Below are 20,145 nucleotides of genomic sequence, written 5' to 3'. Positions count from 1 at the left end.
TGACTTACAATGAACAAGAACATTCAAAATGCACATTTGCAGAAATGTTTAGTGGGTATTCTTTTTGAATTTTTAATGTGTGATTTTTTAGCTTGAGCAGATTTCCTTGTATTCTCAAATATTACCAGCTAGCGAATTAATAGGTGCACTTTCATGAAAATAATAGTGACGCCAAACGAAATACCATGAAAGAATTGTAGGCTATATGTTTCATTGACTTAATGTATATAGTATTATAGTCATACACTGCTTAGTGATATTTCAATCAATGACAGACTGCATATGTGATGGTGGTCCCATAAGATGATATCGGAACTGAAAATTTCCTATTGCCTAGTATTTCCAATATGTATTTTTTATCATTATAAAAGTACTCCTTCTGCTTATTAAAAAATGTTGACTATAAAACAGGTCCTTCAGAAGGTATTCCAGAAGAAGGTACTGTTTTCATAGCAGGTGACAGCTCTGTGTGTGATACTGCCCCTGAAACCTTCCCATGGGACAAGATATAAAGGTAGTAGATGGTGATGATCCTGACCTGTGTAGGCCTAGGCTAATGTGTGTATTTATGTATTAGTTTTTAATAAAAAAAGTTCAAAAAGTAAAAGATAATTAAAACAAAAACTTACAGAATAAGGATACAAAGAAAGAAAATATATTTCTATAGCTGTACAAAGTGTGGTTTTTTTTATTATTTTTTTTTTATTGTTGGGGATTCATTGAGGGTACAATAAGCCAGGTTACACTGATTGCATTTGTTAGGTAAAGTCCCTCTTGCAATCATGTCTTGCCCCCAGAAGGTGTGGCACACACCAAGGCCCCACCCCCTGCCTCCTAAGCTAAGGGTTATTACAAAAGATTCAGAAAGTTAAAAAAATTAAGTTTGTAAAGTTGAAAAGTTACAGTAAGCTAAAGTAATTTATTATCAAAAAAGGAAAAAATTTTAATAAATATAGTGTAGCCTAAGGGTATAGCATTTATAAAGTCTAGAGCAGTGCACAGTAAACGTCCTCCTAGGCCCTTCCCATTCACTCACCACTCACTCACTGACACCCAGAGCAATTCTAGTCCTACAAGCTCCATTCATGGTAAGTGCCCTATACGGGTGCACCATTTTTATCTTTTATACCATATTTTTACTCTGCCTTCCCTATGTTTAGATATATAAGAACTTACCATTGTGTTACAATTGCCTATAGTATTTAGTACAGTTACTACTACTTGTACCATATGGCCTAAGTGCGTAGTAGACTGTACCATCTAGGTCTGTGTAAGCCAACTCTGATATTGACCCAGTGACAAAATCGTATACTGACACATCTCTCAGAATATATCCTTGTTATTAGGTGACACAACACTGTCCATGGTACAGGAACAAATTCCCTCAACACCCACCCCACCCCACCCCCAGGAGAAAAAGTAGATATTTCCGTCCCCACACAAAATAAAGAAACCAAGCCAATAAGAAAAAGCTATTCATCCAAATATACAGATGATATTTGTCAGCCCAGCACAACAAAGTCTCATTCAGTGTCTCTGGATCATCGAAGCCCAAATAACTAGCACCCATTCACCCCAATATCTTTAGGAACTTCTGAATCATAGGCAACTACTAAGAAGAACATCTTGTGCAAATACATTCTAGAGAAAGGATTTTACTCTGTAATTGTATGGACTTTTCTGATGTTTTCATGTAATATAAACCCTTTAATAAATGTTAATGGTAAGTATAATTATATGGTTAGTCAATAATTAGATCATTACAGCAGTTTCAGGTTTTGGATTTTGTTCATTGATGACCTTTTAATAAATACACAGTTCAGGAAAGAATGCATAACCTATTTAAATAAGTTAAATAAATACTTTATAAATAAATAAATAATGAAATATTACATAAAAACTATTAAGAACATACTTATTTTGAAAACAAAGAGGAAGTCATTATCTTTCTAAATTATCTTTTCTCTGAAAAGATTTTCCAGAATTCTCTTTAACCTTTTCCTTGCTTTGACTTTGTTACCATTGTTACCTTTTTGGGCTTTCCAGCTTTCTAGTAATTCCTAATTTTTGGATAGATGCTATGTGTCTCTCATGCTAAATTTTACCTATTTTGACAAGTCTTGGCCAGTTGAGAAACAAGGCCATAGTCAATTAGCACTGCCTTTTGCAATGTGAACAGAGGGGAGGGGCACTCAGGCTGCACACGTGCAGGGCTGTCCTGAAATGACCCTGACCTTAGTGACTATTTATTCTCCCATAGCTGGTCCTGTGGTCCTTGTTGTTGCTCTTGGGAGTTTATTAGTTGCTTTCCATTCTTTGTCCAGTCATGATAGCAAGGTTGAAACCAAGGAACAACAGAGCTGGTAAGAAAGGGAAAGAGGGATGATTTTAGCAATATGTCTGGAATTAGAATTTGAGAGAGGGGCCTGCAGGTACAAAAGGTTAGTAGTAAGGAAACACAGCTGGAATTCAGATTTAACCTTTTTAACTTTAAAAATGGAAAGGCAAGTATCCAATGTATTTAATACTCATATGAAGCTGACAGATGATCTAAATACATGCCCACATAAAAGAAAATCTCAGTTCAATTCAAAATGGGGAAGGAGGGGAGGTAGAGAAGGAAGGGGATTGGTGTGCTCCCAGTTAATGTGCCCATTGTAAGGGTATATGGCACAACTCCTGGGAGCGGGACACACTACCTGACAAATGCAACCTTTGTAACCTAATTGCTTGTACTCTTACATTAATCTGAGATTTAAAAAAAAATCTTTCTTGTCCCTCGTGGTAAGCAATATCTAACAGAATGAGTTTAGAACAGGTTTCTCAGAGTATAATCCTCAGATAACTGAAAGATACACACCTGAGATGCCATTTAAAAAGTAGATTCAAGGGGTAGCATCTGTGGCTCGAAGGGGTGGGGCGCTGGCCCCATATGCCGGAGTTGGTGGGTTCAAACCCAGTTCCACCCAAAAAAACTGCAAAAAAAAAAAAAAAAAGTAGATTCAACCCCAAAAGTAGATTTCTGCCCAAAATGATGTTTGAATTTTTTATAAGCCTCTGGTATGATCCTGACACCACATTAGAATTTAAGAACTATTTATTCTAGAGGTGGTTCTCAGGCCCGATCATTCAGTCTGTGTTTAAACATTTCCAGGGACAAGGAGCTCTCAGCCTTCTCACAGCAGCTTGTTCTAACTCTGGAAAGCTCCTACACACAAATGGTCATCAGATTGGTTCAGAAACCCACTGTCTTACACTCACGCTGGTTCCTCACTTCATGGTGAACGATGCCTCTCACACATGGCAGCACGTGAAGTCTTCCTGCTAGTCTCTTCACCCACACACCCATAAAACCCAAAGCCTTTGATGACATGGTTTTAGTGAGGGCTATTGTGATGCAGAAAGGAAGCAAATGAAAAGGAGTTTGACATTGAAGCTCCCCTAGAAAGAAGAACAGTGTCAAGTTTAAAGTTGAATGTGAGTAGAAAAGGTTAGGAACTAATGAAGATAGATTAAAGACTTAAATATAAGCCCTGAAACCATAAAAAGCCTAGAAGAAACCTAGGAAAAACTTCTGGACATTGGCCTGGGCAAAGAATTTGACTATGACCTCAAAAGTAAATGTAACAATAAATAAATAAATAAATAAATAGGACCTAATTAAACTAAAAAATGTCTTCAAAGCAAAAGAAATAATCCACAGGAAAAATAGACAACCTACAGAATGGGGGGAAATGTTCACAAACTATACATCCTACAAAGGACTAATATACAGAATCCAGAAGGAACTCAAATCAGCAAGAAAAAATATCTCATTAAAAAGTGGGCAAAAGGCGGCGCCTGTGGCTCAAAGGAGTAGTGCACCAATCCCATATGCTGGAAATGGCAGGTTCAAACCCAGCCCTGGCCAAAAACTGTAAAAAAAATAAATAAATAAATAACAAGTGAGCAAAAGACATGAAAATTTTTCAAAAGAGGAAGTACAAATGGCCAACAAGCATATGAAAAAAGAAATTCTCAACATCATCAGTCATCAGGGAAATGCAAATTAAAATTACAAAGATATCCTATGTACCACCTGACCCCTGTCAGAATGGGTAATGTTAAAAAGTCAAAAACCAGTGGATGTTGGTACAGATGCTGTAAAAAGGCAATGCTTATACGCTCCTAAAGGGAATGTAAATTTGGTAAAACCTCTATGGAAAATAGTATGGAGATACCATAAGAACTAGAAGTAGATGTACCATTTGATCCAGCAATCCCACTGTTGGGGATTTACCCAAAAGAAAAAGGAGTCATTTTATAAAGATGACACATGCACTCATATGTTTATCACAGCAAACTCACAATGGCAAACATATGGAATCAGCCTCAGTGCCCATCATCTGATGAGTGGATAAAGAAAATGGTGTGTGTATGTATACACAGACATGCCATGGAGTACTACTCAGCCACAGAAAAGAATGAAACAGCATCTTTTGCAGCAACTTGGATGGAACTGGAAGCCTTATTCTAAGTGAACTATCTTAGGAATGGAAAAACAAATACTGCATCTTCTCACTTATAAGTTGGAGCTAAATGATGGGTATGCATAATCATACAGAGTGGTATAATAGGCAGTGGTGACTCAGTGGTCAGGGGGTGCAGGATGAAAAATTACCTGTTGGGTACCGTGTACATTATTCAAGTGATGGATACACTAAACACCCTGACTTCACCACCATACAGTTTATCCAGGTAACAAAAAATATTCGTACCCCCTAAATATATTAAAATAATATATATACTTTTTGAGACAGAGTCTCACTATGTCACCCTCAGTAGAGTGCTGTGGCATCACAGCAACCTCAAATTCTTGGGCTTAAGCAATCCTCATGCCTCAGCCTCCCAAGTAGCTGGGACTACGGGCACCCACCACAGTGCCCGGGTATTTTTTATTGCACTTGTCATTGTTGTTTAGCTGGCCCAGCCTCAGTATATGTAACCGGTGTGCCTGAAATAATTTTTTAAAGTTAGGAGTTAACATGTTAATATACCAAGAGGCACATAACACAAAAAGTTCTTGCCTCAGTAATACCATTCAAAAAATGATAGTCCAAAAGGGAAAAAAGAATACTTGAAGATGTTTATGACATCAGAATTTATAAAAGTGAAAAAGTGGCAGTGAGTAAATTCTAAAAAACAGTGGAATCTTTAAATAATAATGCTTTCCAGAGACAATTTGATACTGAAGAGCTCCATAGTCAGATAGAGCTGAGTTTGAATGTCAGTTTAGTCTTGACTGAGTGACTGTCTTCTCGGTTTCTCCACTTGTACAAGAAAAATAACAATACCTACTTACCAAGGAGGTCAAGTTCAGATGCGATTCATGTGAAGCACCTGACATACGGCGGGTACAATGAATAACAAATAATAATATTTAGGGTTATTTTATAATGGTAGGTCCACTGAATGGGAAGCCATGAATATAGCTATTAAATTATTAATTATGAAGTCTTTATGGAAACTTGGGAAAACATTTAATAATTAAGTATTCATTGAAGGTACAGAGAACCAGGTTACACTGATTGCATTTAGGTTACGTAAAGTCCTGCCTCCAAGAGAGGTGTCACACACTGTGAACCCCCACTCCCTCCCAGGCAAACATTTTAATTAAATGTTAGGTAAAAATGGATTCAACCATACTTTCACTTTTTATTTTTTGAGACAGAGTCTCATTATGTCACCCTTGGTAGAGTGCTATGGGTTAGGGTTAGGGTTAGGTTTAGCACTAAGCATCACAGCACTACAGCATCACAGCTCACAGCAACCTCCAACTCTTGGGCTTAAGCAATTCTCTTGCCTTGGTCTCCCAAGTAGCTGAGACTACAGGCGCTTGCCATGATGCCCTGCTATTTTTTTGTTGCAGTTGTCATTGCTGTTTACCTGGCCACGGCTGGCTTTGAACCTGCCAGCCTGGGTGTATTTGGCCCATGCCCTACCCACTGAGCTATGGGCACCACCCATATTTTCAAGATACAAAAAAAATAAAAACTATCAAACATGCTATGTGTTAGGGGAGGGTCGTGATCTTTATAAATAGAAAAATACAGTTTTACAGGAAATAAGTCAATCAGTATTGAGAAAAAATGCATGATTGAAAGGTTTTAAACATCCTAAAGAATAAGTTATTGTGTATTTGTTAAAAGCCCATTTATTTAAAGAAAATGCCATAAGTCGTGTTTTTATTATTATTATTTATTAAATCATAACTTTGTACATTGATGCATTTATGGGGTTCAATGTACTGCTTTGATTTACAATGTGAAATGCTTACATTGAACTAAGTAACACATCCATCCTGTCTTTTAGAGGAGCTTCGAGTCACCATTTTGAAACTCAGAAACACTCAAGTTGCCTTTATAACCAAAAGGTGGCAGCACACTACCTCCCCCTGGTGGCAGCATGCTCAAGGTGTGGGATCGACACCTAGGAAGTAAAATATCTCCAACTTAGGCAAGCAATAAATCCAAAGACATAAATATTTAAAGCTCTGAAAAAGTCAGTTTCAATTTATGGTCTGGACAACTGACCTATATCAAATTCAATGGGACACAAATTTATTACACTAACTTTAATCTACATTATTGCAAATAAAATTTAATAAATAATAATACTGATGTGCCTGCACCTTTAATTTCAAATCTACTGGCTAGTGAGATCTGCTTATTTGATATACCCAGAGGACATAATATTCCATGTATTCTCGGTATTATTTTATAGGTAAATATTTCTATATTTTAAAGTTTGTGTTGATCACACTTGGAAAATCTTATGACTTCTTTGGGCCTTAATAGCCATTAAATGAAGAACAGCAAGAAAAATGAAAAATATTTCTCTTAGGCTTCTTCAGGAAGTCCGGTGGATAAAACAGAGTTCAGAATAAGGTTATTTGAAGAAGAAAATAAACAAGCTATTGCATCCAAGTCATTATTTTATTTAGAACTTTGAGGGTAACTCTATTTGAAGCAATTTCCAAAATCTCACTTTAACATCATGTCATCTCAGCCTATCAGTTAAAATAAAAATATAACACAAATGGTTTTTTTTTTTTAATTGTTGGGGATTCATTGAGGGTACAATAAGCCAGGTTACACTGACTGCAATTGTTAGGCAAAGTCCCTCTTGCAATCATGTCTTGCCCCTATAAAGTGTGACACACACCAAGGCACAAACGGGGTTTTCACAAATGTTTTTCTCATCAACAAGTGAACAAAACCGTATGTTTCCATTCACTGTCTGTACTTCCTAATATTTTCCTTTCCTTTCCTATTTACTTTCAATGATGTCTGGCTTTCACAAAACTTTCTGGCGTGTCTTTCCTGGGAGGTCAATTACATCCCTTGATGGATGGTGTTGTTGAGTTTGACTGTGTTCTTACTGATCTTCTACCACTGGATCTGTTCGTTTTTGATGGGGGGGGGGGTGTTGAAGCCTCCGACTATAATAATGGATTCAGCTACTTCTCCTTGCAGTTCCATTAGGTTTTGCTTCGTGTATTTTGATGCTCTGTAGTTAGGTGTGTACCCATTAAGGATTATTCTGTTCTTAGAGAATTGACCCCTTCTTCATTCTGTAATGATACGGAATGATACTTACCTCTGTAGGCAGGTGTGTTTTCCCTCTAGCGTCTTCCAGGATTTTTTTTTATCTTTGATTTTCTGAAATTTCTATGTTACATGTCAAGGTGTAGCTTTTTGGGCCGTGTATCCTACTCAGTGTTCTCTGAGCTTCCTGGATCTGTAGTTTGGTGTCTGACACTATTTGAGGGAAATTCTCAGTCACTATTACTTCAAATATTTCTTCTGTCCCTTTCTCACTTTCTTTCTGATATTTATGCCTTTTGTAATTGTCCTACAGTTCTTGGATATTCTGTTCTAGAGAGATTTGAGGGAGGGGAAGTTCTAGTGTTTCTTATTTTTGCTTTTCAGTTTTAGAAGTTTTGACTGAAATATCCTCAAGCTCATAAATTCTTTCCTCAGCCATTTCTATTCTACTACTAAGACACCTATAGCCCTGGCTCCTTAGGAGGCTGAGGCAAGAGGATCTCTTGAGCCCAAGAGTTTGAGGTTGCTGTGAGCTATGATGCCCACAGCGACTGGTTGAGAATCTGTCTCAGAAGGAAAAAAAAAAGGCATTCTTCATTTCTGTTACAGTGTTTTTGATCTTTAGCATTGCTTTTTTATTCTTTCTTAGAATTTCTATGTCTCTGCTTACACTGCCCATCTATTCTTGTATTCTATCTATTGTAACCATTAGCTTTCTTAACATATTAATCAAAATTCTATTTTACTTTATTATATTTTATTTTATTTTATTTTTATTTTCTTACAGTTTATAGAGTAGTCTAGAACTTCGGAAATATTTATCAGATTTTCTTTTTTTTTTTTTTTTTATTGTTGGAGATTCATTGAGGGTACAATAAGCCAGGTTACACTGATTGCAATTGTTAGGTAAAGTCCCTCTTGCAATCATGTCTTGACCCCATAAAGTGTGACACACACCAAGGCCCCACCCCCCTCCCTCCTTCCCTCTTTCTGTTCCCCCCCCATAACCATAATTGTCATTAATTCTCCTCATATCAAAATTGAGTACATAGGATTCATGCTTCTCCATTCTTGTGATGCTTTACTAAGAATAATGTCTTCCACGTCCATCCAGGTTAATACGAAGGATGTAAAGTCTCCATTTTTTTTAATGGCTGAATAGTATTCCATGGTATACATATACCACAGCTTGTTAATCCATTCCTGGGTTGGTGGGCATTTAGGCTGTTTCCACATTTTGGCGATTGTAAATTGAGCTGCAATAAACAGTCTAGTACAAGTGTCCTTATGATAAAAGGATTTTTTTCCTTCTGGGTAGATGCCCAGTAATGGGATTGCAGGATCAAATGGGAGGTCTAGCTTGAGTGCTTTGAGGTTTCTCCATACTTCCTTCCAGAAAGGTTGTACTAGTTTGCAGTCCCACCAGCAGTGTAAAAGTGTTCCCTTCTCTCCACATCCACGCCAGCATCTGCAGTTTTGAGATTTTGTGATGTGGGCCATTCTCACTGGGGTTAGATGATATCTCAGGGTTGTTTTGATTTGCATTTCTCTAATATATAGAGATGATGAACATTTTTTCATGTGTTTGTTAGCCATTCGTCTGTCATCTTTAGAGAAAGTTCTATTCATGTCTCTTGCCCATTGATATATGGGATTGTTGGCTTTTTTCATGTGGATTAATTTGAGTTCTCTATAGATCCTAGTTATCAAGCTTTTGTCTGATTGAAAATATGCAAATATCCTTTCCCATGGTGTAGGTTGTCTCTTTGCTTTGGTTATTGTCTCCTTAGCTGTACAGAAGCTTTTCAGTTTAATGAAGTCCCATTTGTTTATTTTTGTTGTTGTTGCAATTGCCATGGCAGTCTTCTTCATGAAGTCTTTCCTCAGGCCAATATCTTCCAGTGTTTTTCCTATGCTTTCTTGGAGGATTTTTATTGTTTCATGCCTTAAATTTAAGTCCTTTATCCATCTTGAATCAATTTTTGTGAGTGGGGAAAGGTGTGGGTCCAGTTTCAGTCTTCACATGTAGACATCCAGTTCTCCCAACACCATTTATTGAATAGGGAGTTTTTCCCCCAAGGTAAGTTCTTGTTTGGTTTATCAAAGATTAGGTGGTTGTAAAATGTTAGTTTCATTTCTTGGTTTTCAATTCGATTCCAAGTGTCTATGTCTCTGTTTTTGTGCCAGTACCATGCTGTCTTGAGCACTATGGCTTTGTAGTACAGACTAAAATCTGGTATGCTGATGCCCCCAGCTTTATTTTTGTTACAGAGAACTGCCTTAGCTATACGGGGTTTTTTCCGGTTCCATACAAAATGCAGAATCATTTTTTCCAAATCTTGAAAGTACGATATTGGTATTTTGATAGGAATGGCATTGAATAGGTAGATTGCTTTGGGAAGTATAGACATTTTAACAATGTTGATTCTTCCCATCCATGAGCATGGTATGTTCTTCCATTTGTTAATATCCTCTGCTATTTTCTTTCTGAGGATTTCATAGTTTTCTTTATAGAGGTCCTTCACCTCCTTCGTTAGGTATATTCCTAGGTATTTCATTTTCTTTGAAACTATGGTGAAGGGAGTTGTGTCCTTAATTAGCTTCTCATCTTGACTGTTATTGGTGTACACAAAGGCTACTGACTTGTGGACATTGATTTTATATCCTGAAATATTACTGTATTTTTTGATGACTTCTAGGAGTCTTGTGGTTGAGTGTTCGGGGTTCTCTAAGTATAAGATCATGTCGTCAGCAAAGAGGGAGAGTTTGACCTCCTCTGCTCCCATTTGGATTCCCTTGATTTCCTTGTCTTGCCTAATTGTATTGGCTAGAACTTCCAGCACTATGTTGAATAGTAAAGGTGACAGAGGACAACCTTGTGTGGTTCCAGTTCTAAGAGGAAAAGCTTTGAGTTTTACTCCATTCAGTAAAATATTGGCTGTGGGTTTGTCATAGATAGCTTCAATCAGTTTTAGAAATGTGCCACCTATGCCTATACTCTTCAGTGTTCTAATTAGAAAAGGATGCTGGATTTTATCAAATGCTTTTTCTGCATCTATTGAGAGGATCATGTGATCTTTATTTTTGCCTCTGTTAATATGGTGGATAACGTTTATGGACTTGCGTATGTTAAACCAGCCTTGCATCCCTGGGATGAAGTCTACTTGATCATGATGAATGACTTTTTTGATGATAAGCTGTAATCTATTGGCTAGGATTTTGTTGAGAATTTTTGCATCTATATTCATGAGTGAGATTGGTCTGAAATTCTCCTTTTTGGTTGGGTCTTTTCCTGGTTTTGGTATCAGGGTGATGTTTGCTTCATAGAATGTGTTGGGGAAGATTCCTTCTTCCTCAATTTTTTGGAATAATTTCTGCAGTACAGGAATAAGCTCTTCCTTGAAGGTTTGATAGAATTCTGGAGTGAAGCCATCTGGACCAGGGCATTTTTTGGTTGGAAGATTTTTTATTGTTTCTTTGATCTCAGTGCTTGAAATTGGTCTGTTCAGGAGGTCTATTTCTTCCTGGCTGAGTCTAGGGAGAGGGTGTGATTCCAAATATTGATCCATTTCTTTCACATTGTCAAATTTCTGGGCATAGAGTTTCTGGTAGTATTCAGAGATGATCTCTTGTATCTCTGTGGGATCAGTTGTTATTTCCCCTTTCTCATTTCTGATTGAGGTTACTAGAGATTTTACTTTTCTATTCCTCGTTAGTCTGGCCAATGGTTTATCTATTTTATTTATTTTTTCAAAAAACCAACTCCTTGTTTCATTAATTTTCTGAATGATTCTTTTGTTTTCAATTTCATTGATCTCTGATTTGATTTTGGATATTTCTTTTCTTCTACTGAGTTTAGGCTTAGATTGTTCTTCTTTTCCCAATTCCATAAGATCTCTTGTGAGATTGTTGATGTGCTCTCTTTCTGTTTTTCGAATGTAGGCATCTAAAGCGATGAATTTTCCTCTCAAAACTGCTTTTGCAGTATCCCACAGGTTTTGGTAGCTTGTGTCTTCATTGTTGTTATGCTAAAGGAAGTTAATGATATCCTGTTTTTTTTTCTTCCTGCACCCATCTGTTATTCAACAGAAGATTGTTAGTTTCCATGCCTTTGGGTGGGGAGCATTTTTGTTAGAGTTGAGTTCCACCTTTAGTGCCTTATGGTCTGAGAGGATACAAGGTAAAATTTCAATTCTTTTGATTCTGTTGATATTTGTTTTGTGTCCCAGGATATGATCAATTTTGGAGAATGTTCCATGGGGTGATGAGAAGAATGTATATTCTTTATCTTTGGGATGGAGTGTTCTATATGTGTCTATCAAGCACAGTTGTTCTAGGGTCTCATTTAAATCTCTTATATCCTTGTTTCATTTCTGTTTAGAGGATCTGTCCAGCTCTGTAAGAGGAGTGTTAAGGTCCCCTGTTATTATGGTATTATCAGATATCATATTGCTCAGACTGAGTAAGGTCTGTTTCAAGAATCTGGGAGCATTTAAATTGGGTGCATAGATATTTAGAATTGAAATGTCTTCTTGTTGTATTTTTCCCTTGACCAATATAAAGTGACCATCTTTGTCTTTTTTGACTTTAGTTGCTTTAAATCCACATGTATTTGAAAATAAGATTGCAACTCCTCTTTTCTTCTGAATTCCATTTGCCTGAAAAATTGTCTTCCATCCCTTGACGCGGAGCTTTAATTTGTCTTTTGAAGCCAGGTTTGTTTCCTGCAGACAGCAAATGGATGGCTTGTGTTTTTTAATCCAGTCAACCAATCTATGTCTCTTCAGTGGGGAATTCAAGCCATTAACATTTATTGAGATAATTGATAAGTGTGGTAGTATTCTATTCGTCTTATTTGGTAAGAGTCCATTGCTTAGTTTTATCTTTTGCATCAGTGTGGAGGTCAGGTTCTGTCCTTTAATTTCTGAGTTCTTACTTTGCTGCTGATCCATTGTGGTGGTCAGTGTGCAGAACAGGTTGAAGTATTTCCTGTAGAGCTGGTCTTGTTGTGGCAAATTTCCTCAATGTTTGTGTATCCGTAAATGATTTGATTTCTCCGTCAATTTTGAAGCTTAGCTTAGCAGGGTACAGAATTCTGGGCTGGAAATTGTTCTGTTTAAGTAGATTAAAGGTAGATGACCATTGTCTTCTTGCTTGGAAAGTTTCATTAGAGAAGTCTGCTGTCACTATGATGGATTTGCCCCTGTAGGTCAACTGGCGCTTACTCCTGGTAGCTTGCAGAATTTTTTCTTTTGTCTTGACTTTGGACAGGTTCATCACAATGTGTCTTGGAGAAGCTCGGTTAGAGTTGAGGCGACCTGGGGTCCGATAGCCCTCTGAAAGCAGTGTGTCAGAATCTTTGGTGATATTTGGGAAATTTTCTTTTATAATATTCTCTAGTATGGCTTCCATTCCTCTGGGGCATTCTTTTTCCCCTTCTGGAATTCCTATAACTCGTATGTTGGAACGCTTCATAAAGTCCCATAATTCTGACAGTGAACGTTCTGCTTTCTCTCTCTTCTTTTCTGCCTCTTTTACTATCTGAGTTATCTCAAAAACTTTGTCTTCTACCTCTGAAATTCTTTCTTCTGCATGGTCTAACCTGTTGCTGATACTTTCCATTACATCTTTAAGTTCCCTAATTGACTGTTTCCGTTCCTTCAGCTCTGCTATATCCTTTTTATATTCTTCATATTGTTCATCTCTTATTTGATTCTGTTTTTGAATTTCCTTTTGGTTAATTTCCACTTTATTAGCAGTTTCCTTCATTGTTTCCATCATTTCTTTCATTGTTTTCAACATGTGTATTCTAAATTCCCTTTTTGTCATTCCTAACATTTCTTTATAGGTGGAATCCTCTGCAGTAGCTACCTCATGGTCCCTTGGTGGGGTTGTTCTGGACTGGTTCTTCATGTTGCCTGGAGTTTTCTGCTGATTCTTCCTCATGAGTGATTTCTTTTATCTGTTTCCTTACCCTAATTTTCCTTTCACTTCCTCTTGCTCTTTAAGTTCTCGTGCCTGTGGACTAAGGGTTACAGGACCAGAAGGGTGAGAAGGTTGAAGAGCAAAAAAGGGATGAAAGAAAGGAGGACCGAGTGATAAGAAAAAAAAAAGAAAAATAGAGAAAGGGGAGGGGATGGGTAGAAGGAGTATTGACAAAAGGAAGAGAGGCACAGAAAGAGGGAGACAGAGCAATATAGGTGTACAGTAGGGTACTTTGATACAACCTTAAAAAAAAAACCACCTTCTGGGGGTGCCCAGTTGGGTGGTTCCCTTGAGGTCAGCAGCTCTTTGCTAACCTGATCAGACACAGTACCCCACCTCCACCAAGTAGAGAGGAAAGACAAAAATGATATAAATCAAACCAAAACAAGCAAACAGAAAACTTTACGGGATAAAATTGGGTGGAAAATGAAATAATAGCGGTAGAAACACTAACAAAAATGAAGTTCTAATTATTGAAATAGGCAGCAATGGGAAATTATAATTAAACTAGAAAAATTGAGAAAGAAAAAGGATCTGTATGGAGAAGGTTGAACTTAAAAAACTAAACAACGATCAACAACATCAAAATAAACAAAAAAAACAACCAAACCAAAAACAAAGCAGTATGAATATGTTATTGAATATTGTCTGGGCAACACGTGGTCTTCTGGGGTATGAGATGTTAATCACAGTTCTGATACGACTGGAGGCTGCTAGTTTCTCAAACCCCAGCAGGTTGACACCCTAAATCTCTCTTCAGCCCACTTAAAAGGCACTTTGAACTTGTTCACTTGCTGAGCAGAAGCTTTCCCAGGGAAGTGCTTGTCGCTGGAATCACTGCTGAAGTGGCTATCCACTTACCCTGTGTGCCAAAACTGGTCTCCCTCTGCCCCCGAGGGTTAGGGCTGCAAGGCGGCTCAGACCCCGCCCTTAGGCTACTTGGTCACTGGGTTACCAGCTCCCACCCAATTCTAGCTCTGCAACCCTGAGGGTGGAGCTTGCCAGGGCAGATTGCTCACAATGGCTGCCTGTGACTTAGAGCCAAACACTATTAGCTCCATCTGGCTCAGCGGCTCAGACTGGGGCCCTAAACAAAGGCCAAAGTTCTCCGCACTCCCGCTCAGGCTCTCCCCAAGGCAGTTCAGCTGAGTGCCAAGTCCAAAGACACCAAAACAGTTCACAAGTAAGGCCTTTCTGGTTTGCAGTCTGGCTGCTACTGAACTTACAGTTGTGGGCGGGTTTAGACGGATTGAACACACGCGACCACTTGCCGGTTTTCCACTGTTTTAGTCCTCCTCTTGGGGTCCAGAAGTCTCTCGCTGACTCCCTGTATCCTCTCAGGGGCGATGATAGGCAGATCCCACCAGCCAGAGATGCCTGGAGTCCTATCTCCCCAGACTCACGGTGCCCAGATGCAAGGAAGCTGTTACTCGGCTGCCATCTTGCTCCGCCTCCCAAAATTCTATTTTAAATTCCTGTTCCGATCATTCACGTCTCTGCCATATCTGGTTTTGATGCTTGCTCTGTCTCTTCAAACTGTGTGTTTTTACTTTTAGTGTGACTTCAATTTTTTCCTGATAGCTAGACAAGATGTGTTGGGTAGAAGGGGCTGCTTTAAATAGGATTTTAGTCCCATGGTCAGAGGGTGAGGGGAAAAGGAAGCAGTCTGTAGTTCCATGATTAGGTCTGAGGCTCTTCGGAGCCTGTGTATTGGAACTGTGAACTTCATCAGTGCTTCTCGGGACTCTTCAGTTCCCTGTAAGAGGGACAGGATGTCTAGAGTGCATTGGAGTTCAGTGTTCCCTTTCTCTGCATGGAAGGCTAGAGCCACCCTAAGTTGGGTATTTCACTTCCCCCAGGCCAGTTAGACTTTGATAAAACCCCAGCAGGGTTAAACTCTGGCTAAATAGTTTCTCAGCACACGCCTTGTTAACAACAGGAGGATAGGGAGGGAAGGGGACGGAGAGGATGGGCGGAGGGAGGGTGATTGGTGGGATTACATCTATGGTGCATCTTACAAGGGTACATGTGAAATTTACTAAATGTAGAATACAAATGTCTTAACACAATAACTAAGAAAATGCCATGAAGGCTATGTTAACCTGTTTGATGAAAATATTTCAAATTGTATATAAAACCAGCACATTGTACCCCGTGACTGCATTAATGTACACAGCTATGATTTAATTTTTAAAAAATCATCTTATCATTAAAAAGAAAAAAAAAATAAAAGAACAGGAGGATACTCTGTTACACTTCAGAATGGTTCCCATCCCCTCCTCCTGCTGGACACAAGAAGATTTTTCTTCAATATTCACTGTGAAGACCTGGTTAAATTCCTGGAGGTAAAATTCACAAAACTGTGTCTTACCAGAGATTTTCACTCTGTGACTTGTCCACAGTGACCCTTCAGAAATTCATCAATGACAGTTTAGATTTCTACCTGGCACTGTTTCCTGAAAGGTTTCTGCTTGTGGGTTTCTGCTGTGCTATGTTGTGATTCTCTGGCTTCACCTGTCTCTCCAATGTGGGGGACCATGCTTTGCCCTGTGACCTCACTTCAAGAAGGGTTGTTAATTTTTAATTTCTTCAGCATTTTATTTGCTGGGATGAAGTGGAGCCTTCAAAGCTTCTTATGTAAAGCAATGAAAACCTGAAATATTTTGCTTTTTGTTTGTTTGTTTGTTTCTCTTCATTTTCTGGACTTCTAAACTTTGTAATCTCAGAAATCAGCACTCAGTTCTCTTGCTGTTTCTATCTATAATATTTCCTGGTGTGATCCTATCCAGTCCTGTGGCCTTAAACATCTTTGAATGGGCTCTGATTCCAGGTAGATGGAGTAAGCCCACTTCTTGTCTCTCCTACTAAACACAACTCTAAAACTAGATGGAATGCATCAAGTATAATATATTTGAGGACTCTGAAAAGTAAGCAGCAGCAAGCAGACAACGGGAGAAGGTCAGAATTCAAAATGCACCACCATTGAACTAGCGATAAATTTATCACACCCACATCCCCTAGTCTGAACACTGAACAGCCTGAAATATAGAGGTAGACAGTGGCCTGGGCAGAGAGAGCTCCGGGAACAGCTCTCTAGTTCCGGCTCAAGGAGCAGGCGAGGAACTCAGAGCAGACAAGGAGCAGCTATAGCAGGGGCTCCATTCAGGGAGAGAGCACAGGAGCCTACAGGGAAGAGAACCTCTCACTGTTCTGTGATTTTCAACAGAATAGGGACGTCTTCTTTGCTTATTTGTGTGTGTGTATGTGTGTGTGTGTGTGTGTATATGTGTCCTCGCGCTGCCTGGCGCTGGATGTGAGCAGTCACAGAGATACAGGACAGCACAGGGCAACTACATCTCTACTTTTCCGGTTAAGGATTCAAAAGGGTGAAGACTTTCAAGTATTCAGAAAGTATCCACAAATATTCGGAATATTTGTGAATCTGACCCTTAAACTAGTTTATCAAAGTTGAGAACTGAGATAAGATGATTCACTTCCCAGGTCCCAAACCTGCCAGGGTCATGCAGAAAAGATCTGCATGACACTGCAAAAGTGTTGAAAAATGAACTGATTCTGAAATCATAGCCCAGAAAGTTGGCTGGACCCTTTGACCTGACCCTGACAATGTCTGCTAAGACAAAAATAGCAACATTTTTCATAGGACTTAACCGAGACCCAAAATACCATTATTTAATGTTCAAAATGTCCATGGTATTATTCAGAATTTTTCAGACATAAAGACCAGGAAAATAGAAACCTGCATGAGAAAAGGCAGCCTACAAATAATAATACTGAGATGACACAGGTGTTTGAATTGTCGGTTTGAAAGGCAAGTTTTATATAAATACTTCAATAATTTCAAATACTTTCCAAATGAACACAAATCAGAAAATAGGTAAAACCTATAAAGAAGACCTACATGGAAACTTAGAACTGAAAAATACACTAACTTCAAAAATCTAACTAGATGGAATTAGAGATGACCGATGTCAATGAACGTGAAGGTAAATAGAAATTATCCAATCTGACAGCAGAAAAAAGGTTGAACAAAAATGAACAGAACCTTAGGCACCCATGGGACAATAACACAAGATTTAGTTCATGTCATCAAAGTTGCAGAAAGAGAGAAGAGGTATGGTGATGGGGGAAAAAAAAATGGAGAAATAATGGCGGAAAACTTCCTAAATTTGGTGAAAAAACAAGCCCAGACATTCAAAAAGCTCCATGTACCCCAAATGGGGTAAATCCAGAGAAATATATTTCAAATGTGTCACAGCAAAATCTGAAAACTAAAGACAAAAAAATAAAAATCTTAAAAGAATCAAGGATTTAGAAGGGCTTCAGGAATGACTCTCATGGTTACAACTTGAACATTAAGTGAATAAACACACCATAACCGAGAGAAGGAGTAGAAAAGCAGTAGGTTTCAGAGGGGAAGATAATGAGTTTCAGTTTCAGGGGGTTTTGGCACACACAGCTGGAATTGCACAATCAGAAACTGAAAATAAAAATTTGTAGCTTCAGGCATATACTGAGCTAGAGATTTGTAAGTCATCCCTGTAATTGAATCTGTGAAATAGCACAGAGAATAAGGAAAGAAGTTAGGCTTCAGCTAGGCTATGCAACAATAACAAATCAATCTTAAAATCTCAGTGGGATAACGTAATAAAAGTTTGCTTCTGGCTCAGGCTCACAGCACAGTCCAGCACAAGTCACGCAGCCTCCTCCATCCTTTAGCTTTGCCAACTGGAACAACATGCCTTCCAAGTTCAACACGGCTGCGGAAGACATTTGGTATTTACTTCCACTCACCTTCCATTGGCAAGAAATAGGCCCATGGCCCCAATCCAGATGGAAGGGAGGCTGTGAAATGTTCTCCTGTGTATCCAGGAAGGGAAAATGGGAGAACGAACACATGGCAATGTGTCTGTCACAAGGTCAAAGGCAGACCCTATGAACACAGCCCAGCAATGCGAACAGAGAAGTAAAGACAAGTTATGCCCACCTGGTCTTACAAGTTCATAACAGAGTTTAATACTTTCTACTCAGTTCTTCACCTGAAATGCTCTTTTACTCCCTTGAATGTCTTCATCCCTACTACATCTAGGTCTTGTAGAGTTTCCTCTGGCTGTAACATTCTCTGATTCTGCGATGTTCCTCTCTAATGTTATGCCTCAAGAGTATAATTATCCTACAAAATTGAAACTGAGCTCTTGAATAACCCTTCTCCACACCTTTGAACTGTGAAGTCTTCCCTTAGATAATTTCCATGAGGTTTTTCTCTAATCTGGATGCAGAAAAATGTGATGCAATAGGTCATTCCGAGGGAGGATATATTAATATGTCCGCATACACGGCCTTATGTCATTTAGCATATAAATTGTTTGACTTCAAATAATGAAAATGAGAATAAAACTCCTTTCAGTCAAGCCATTTATTTGTATAAATATTTTTTGGATGCCAGCTCTGTGCCAGCACTTTTTAAGATGATGCAGCGGTACCTAGGGAGCTGGCTTTTCTAGTAAGGAAATAAACACATTCAGGTAGCAAAGAACAAAAGAGTGAAGAGAATAGGTGCTGTTTCAATTAAGATGATCATGTACCTCTGTGAGAAGGTGACATCTGATACAGAACCGCACGAAGTAAGGAGTGAATCGTGCAAGGATCTGTGCAGAGAGCATGCAGTTGGAGGGATCGGAAAGGGCAGAGGCTCTGAGGCAAGAACAAAGTTGGCAAGAAGGCCAGTGTGGCTGGAGCTGGGTAATAGCAGGCAGTGAAGTTGGAGAGCGGGATATACAGGGCCAGGCCGACTTGGGAAAATAATTAAAATTTTGGTCCAGGCATGATGGGAATTTATCAAGCAAGGATGTTATGTGATCTTGCTTACGTTGTTAAAAGATCACCATGGTCCTGGATGGAGAACTGATTTTAATGGGCAAAGACGGTGGCAGGCAGGTAGATCATCAGAGCTTGTGGTAGGTTGCCAGTTACAATATGCAGAATTATATTATAAATTATAAATGTTTACTCAGCTCGGAAGCAGCCTGAGTCCTGTGTGCAGAGATAACCGCTCGGGTGGACGGTTCTGCACAGCGTCGTGGGGGTTCTGGGAGGAGAGGGAAGCAGCTCAGTGGCCTGTGGGAGTCAGGAAAGCATCATAAAGAATGGACACCAGGTTGCCTGGCAGACAAGCGTGGGAATGGCATCCTGAAGAGAAAAAAGAGGAAGCTGTTAATACAGAAAGAGCTCATTCTTTTATACTTTGTCAAACTTGATTTTTCTACTTTTTTTTTTTTTTTTTTTGCAGCTTAATGGAAGAAAAAACCCTCATGGTAAAAGAATTCGAGAAGATACCTAAGCCAGGAGTAAGTCTTAGATGATCCAGAGTTTGTTAAATATGGCTGGATTCAAACATCCCTTTTTATAAATATTAATGTTTATCGCAACAATCATAGCCTGAGACTTTGTAAGATTGAGAAGTCTCAAGTGCAAGTGATGCTGAAAGGACATCTGCACAACTTCTGGAGTCAAAATAAGTGGTGCCTATTCATAGGCCATAGCTTTTGGGCATGTA

At 38.7% G+C, this 20,145-nt stretch overlaps 1 protein-coding gene across 2 annotated transcripts in view; it reads left to right on the top strand.

Annotated features, from left to right (window-relative positions):
* CCDC146 (coiled-coil domain containing 146) overlaps nt 1-20,145 on the top strand; it is a 203,549-nt gene that overhangs the window by 132,061 nt on the left and 51,343 nt on the right. For both annotated transcript variants that reach the window (XM_053608540.1, XM_053608541.1), the window contains one exon: nt 19,879-19,936. In XM_053608540.1, coding sequence (XP_053464515.1) covers nt 19,879-19,936 — 58 coding nt within the window. The remainder of the gene's footprint in view (nt 1-19,878; nt 19,937-20,145) is intronic.

The sequence above is a fragment of the Nycticebus coucang genome, chromosome 11, assembly GCF_027406575.1.
Source record: "Nycticebus coucang isolate mNycCou1 chromosome 11, mNycCou1.pri, whole genome shotgun sequence".
Classification (NCBI taxonomy): Eukaryota; Metazoa; Chordata; class Mammalia; order Primates; family Lorisidae; genus Nycticebus; species Nycticebus coucang.
This window is presented reverse-complemented; position numbering and strand designations above follow the sequence as displayed.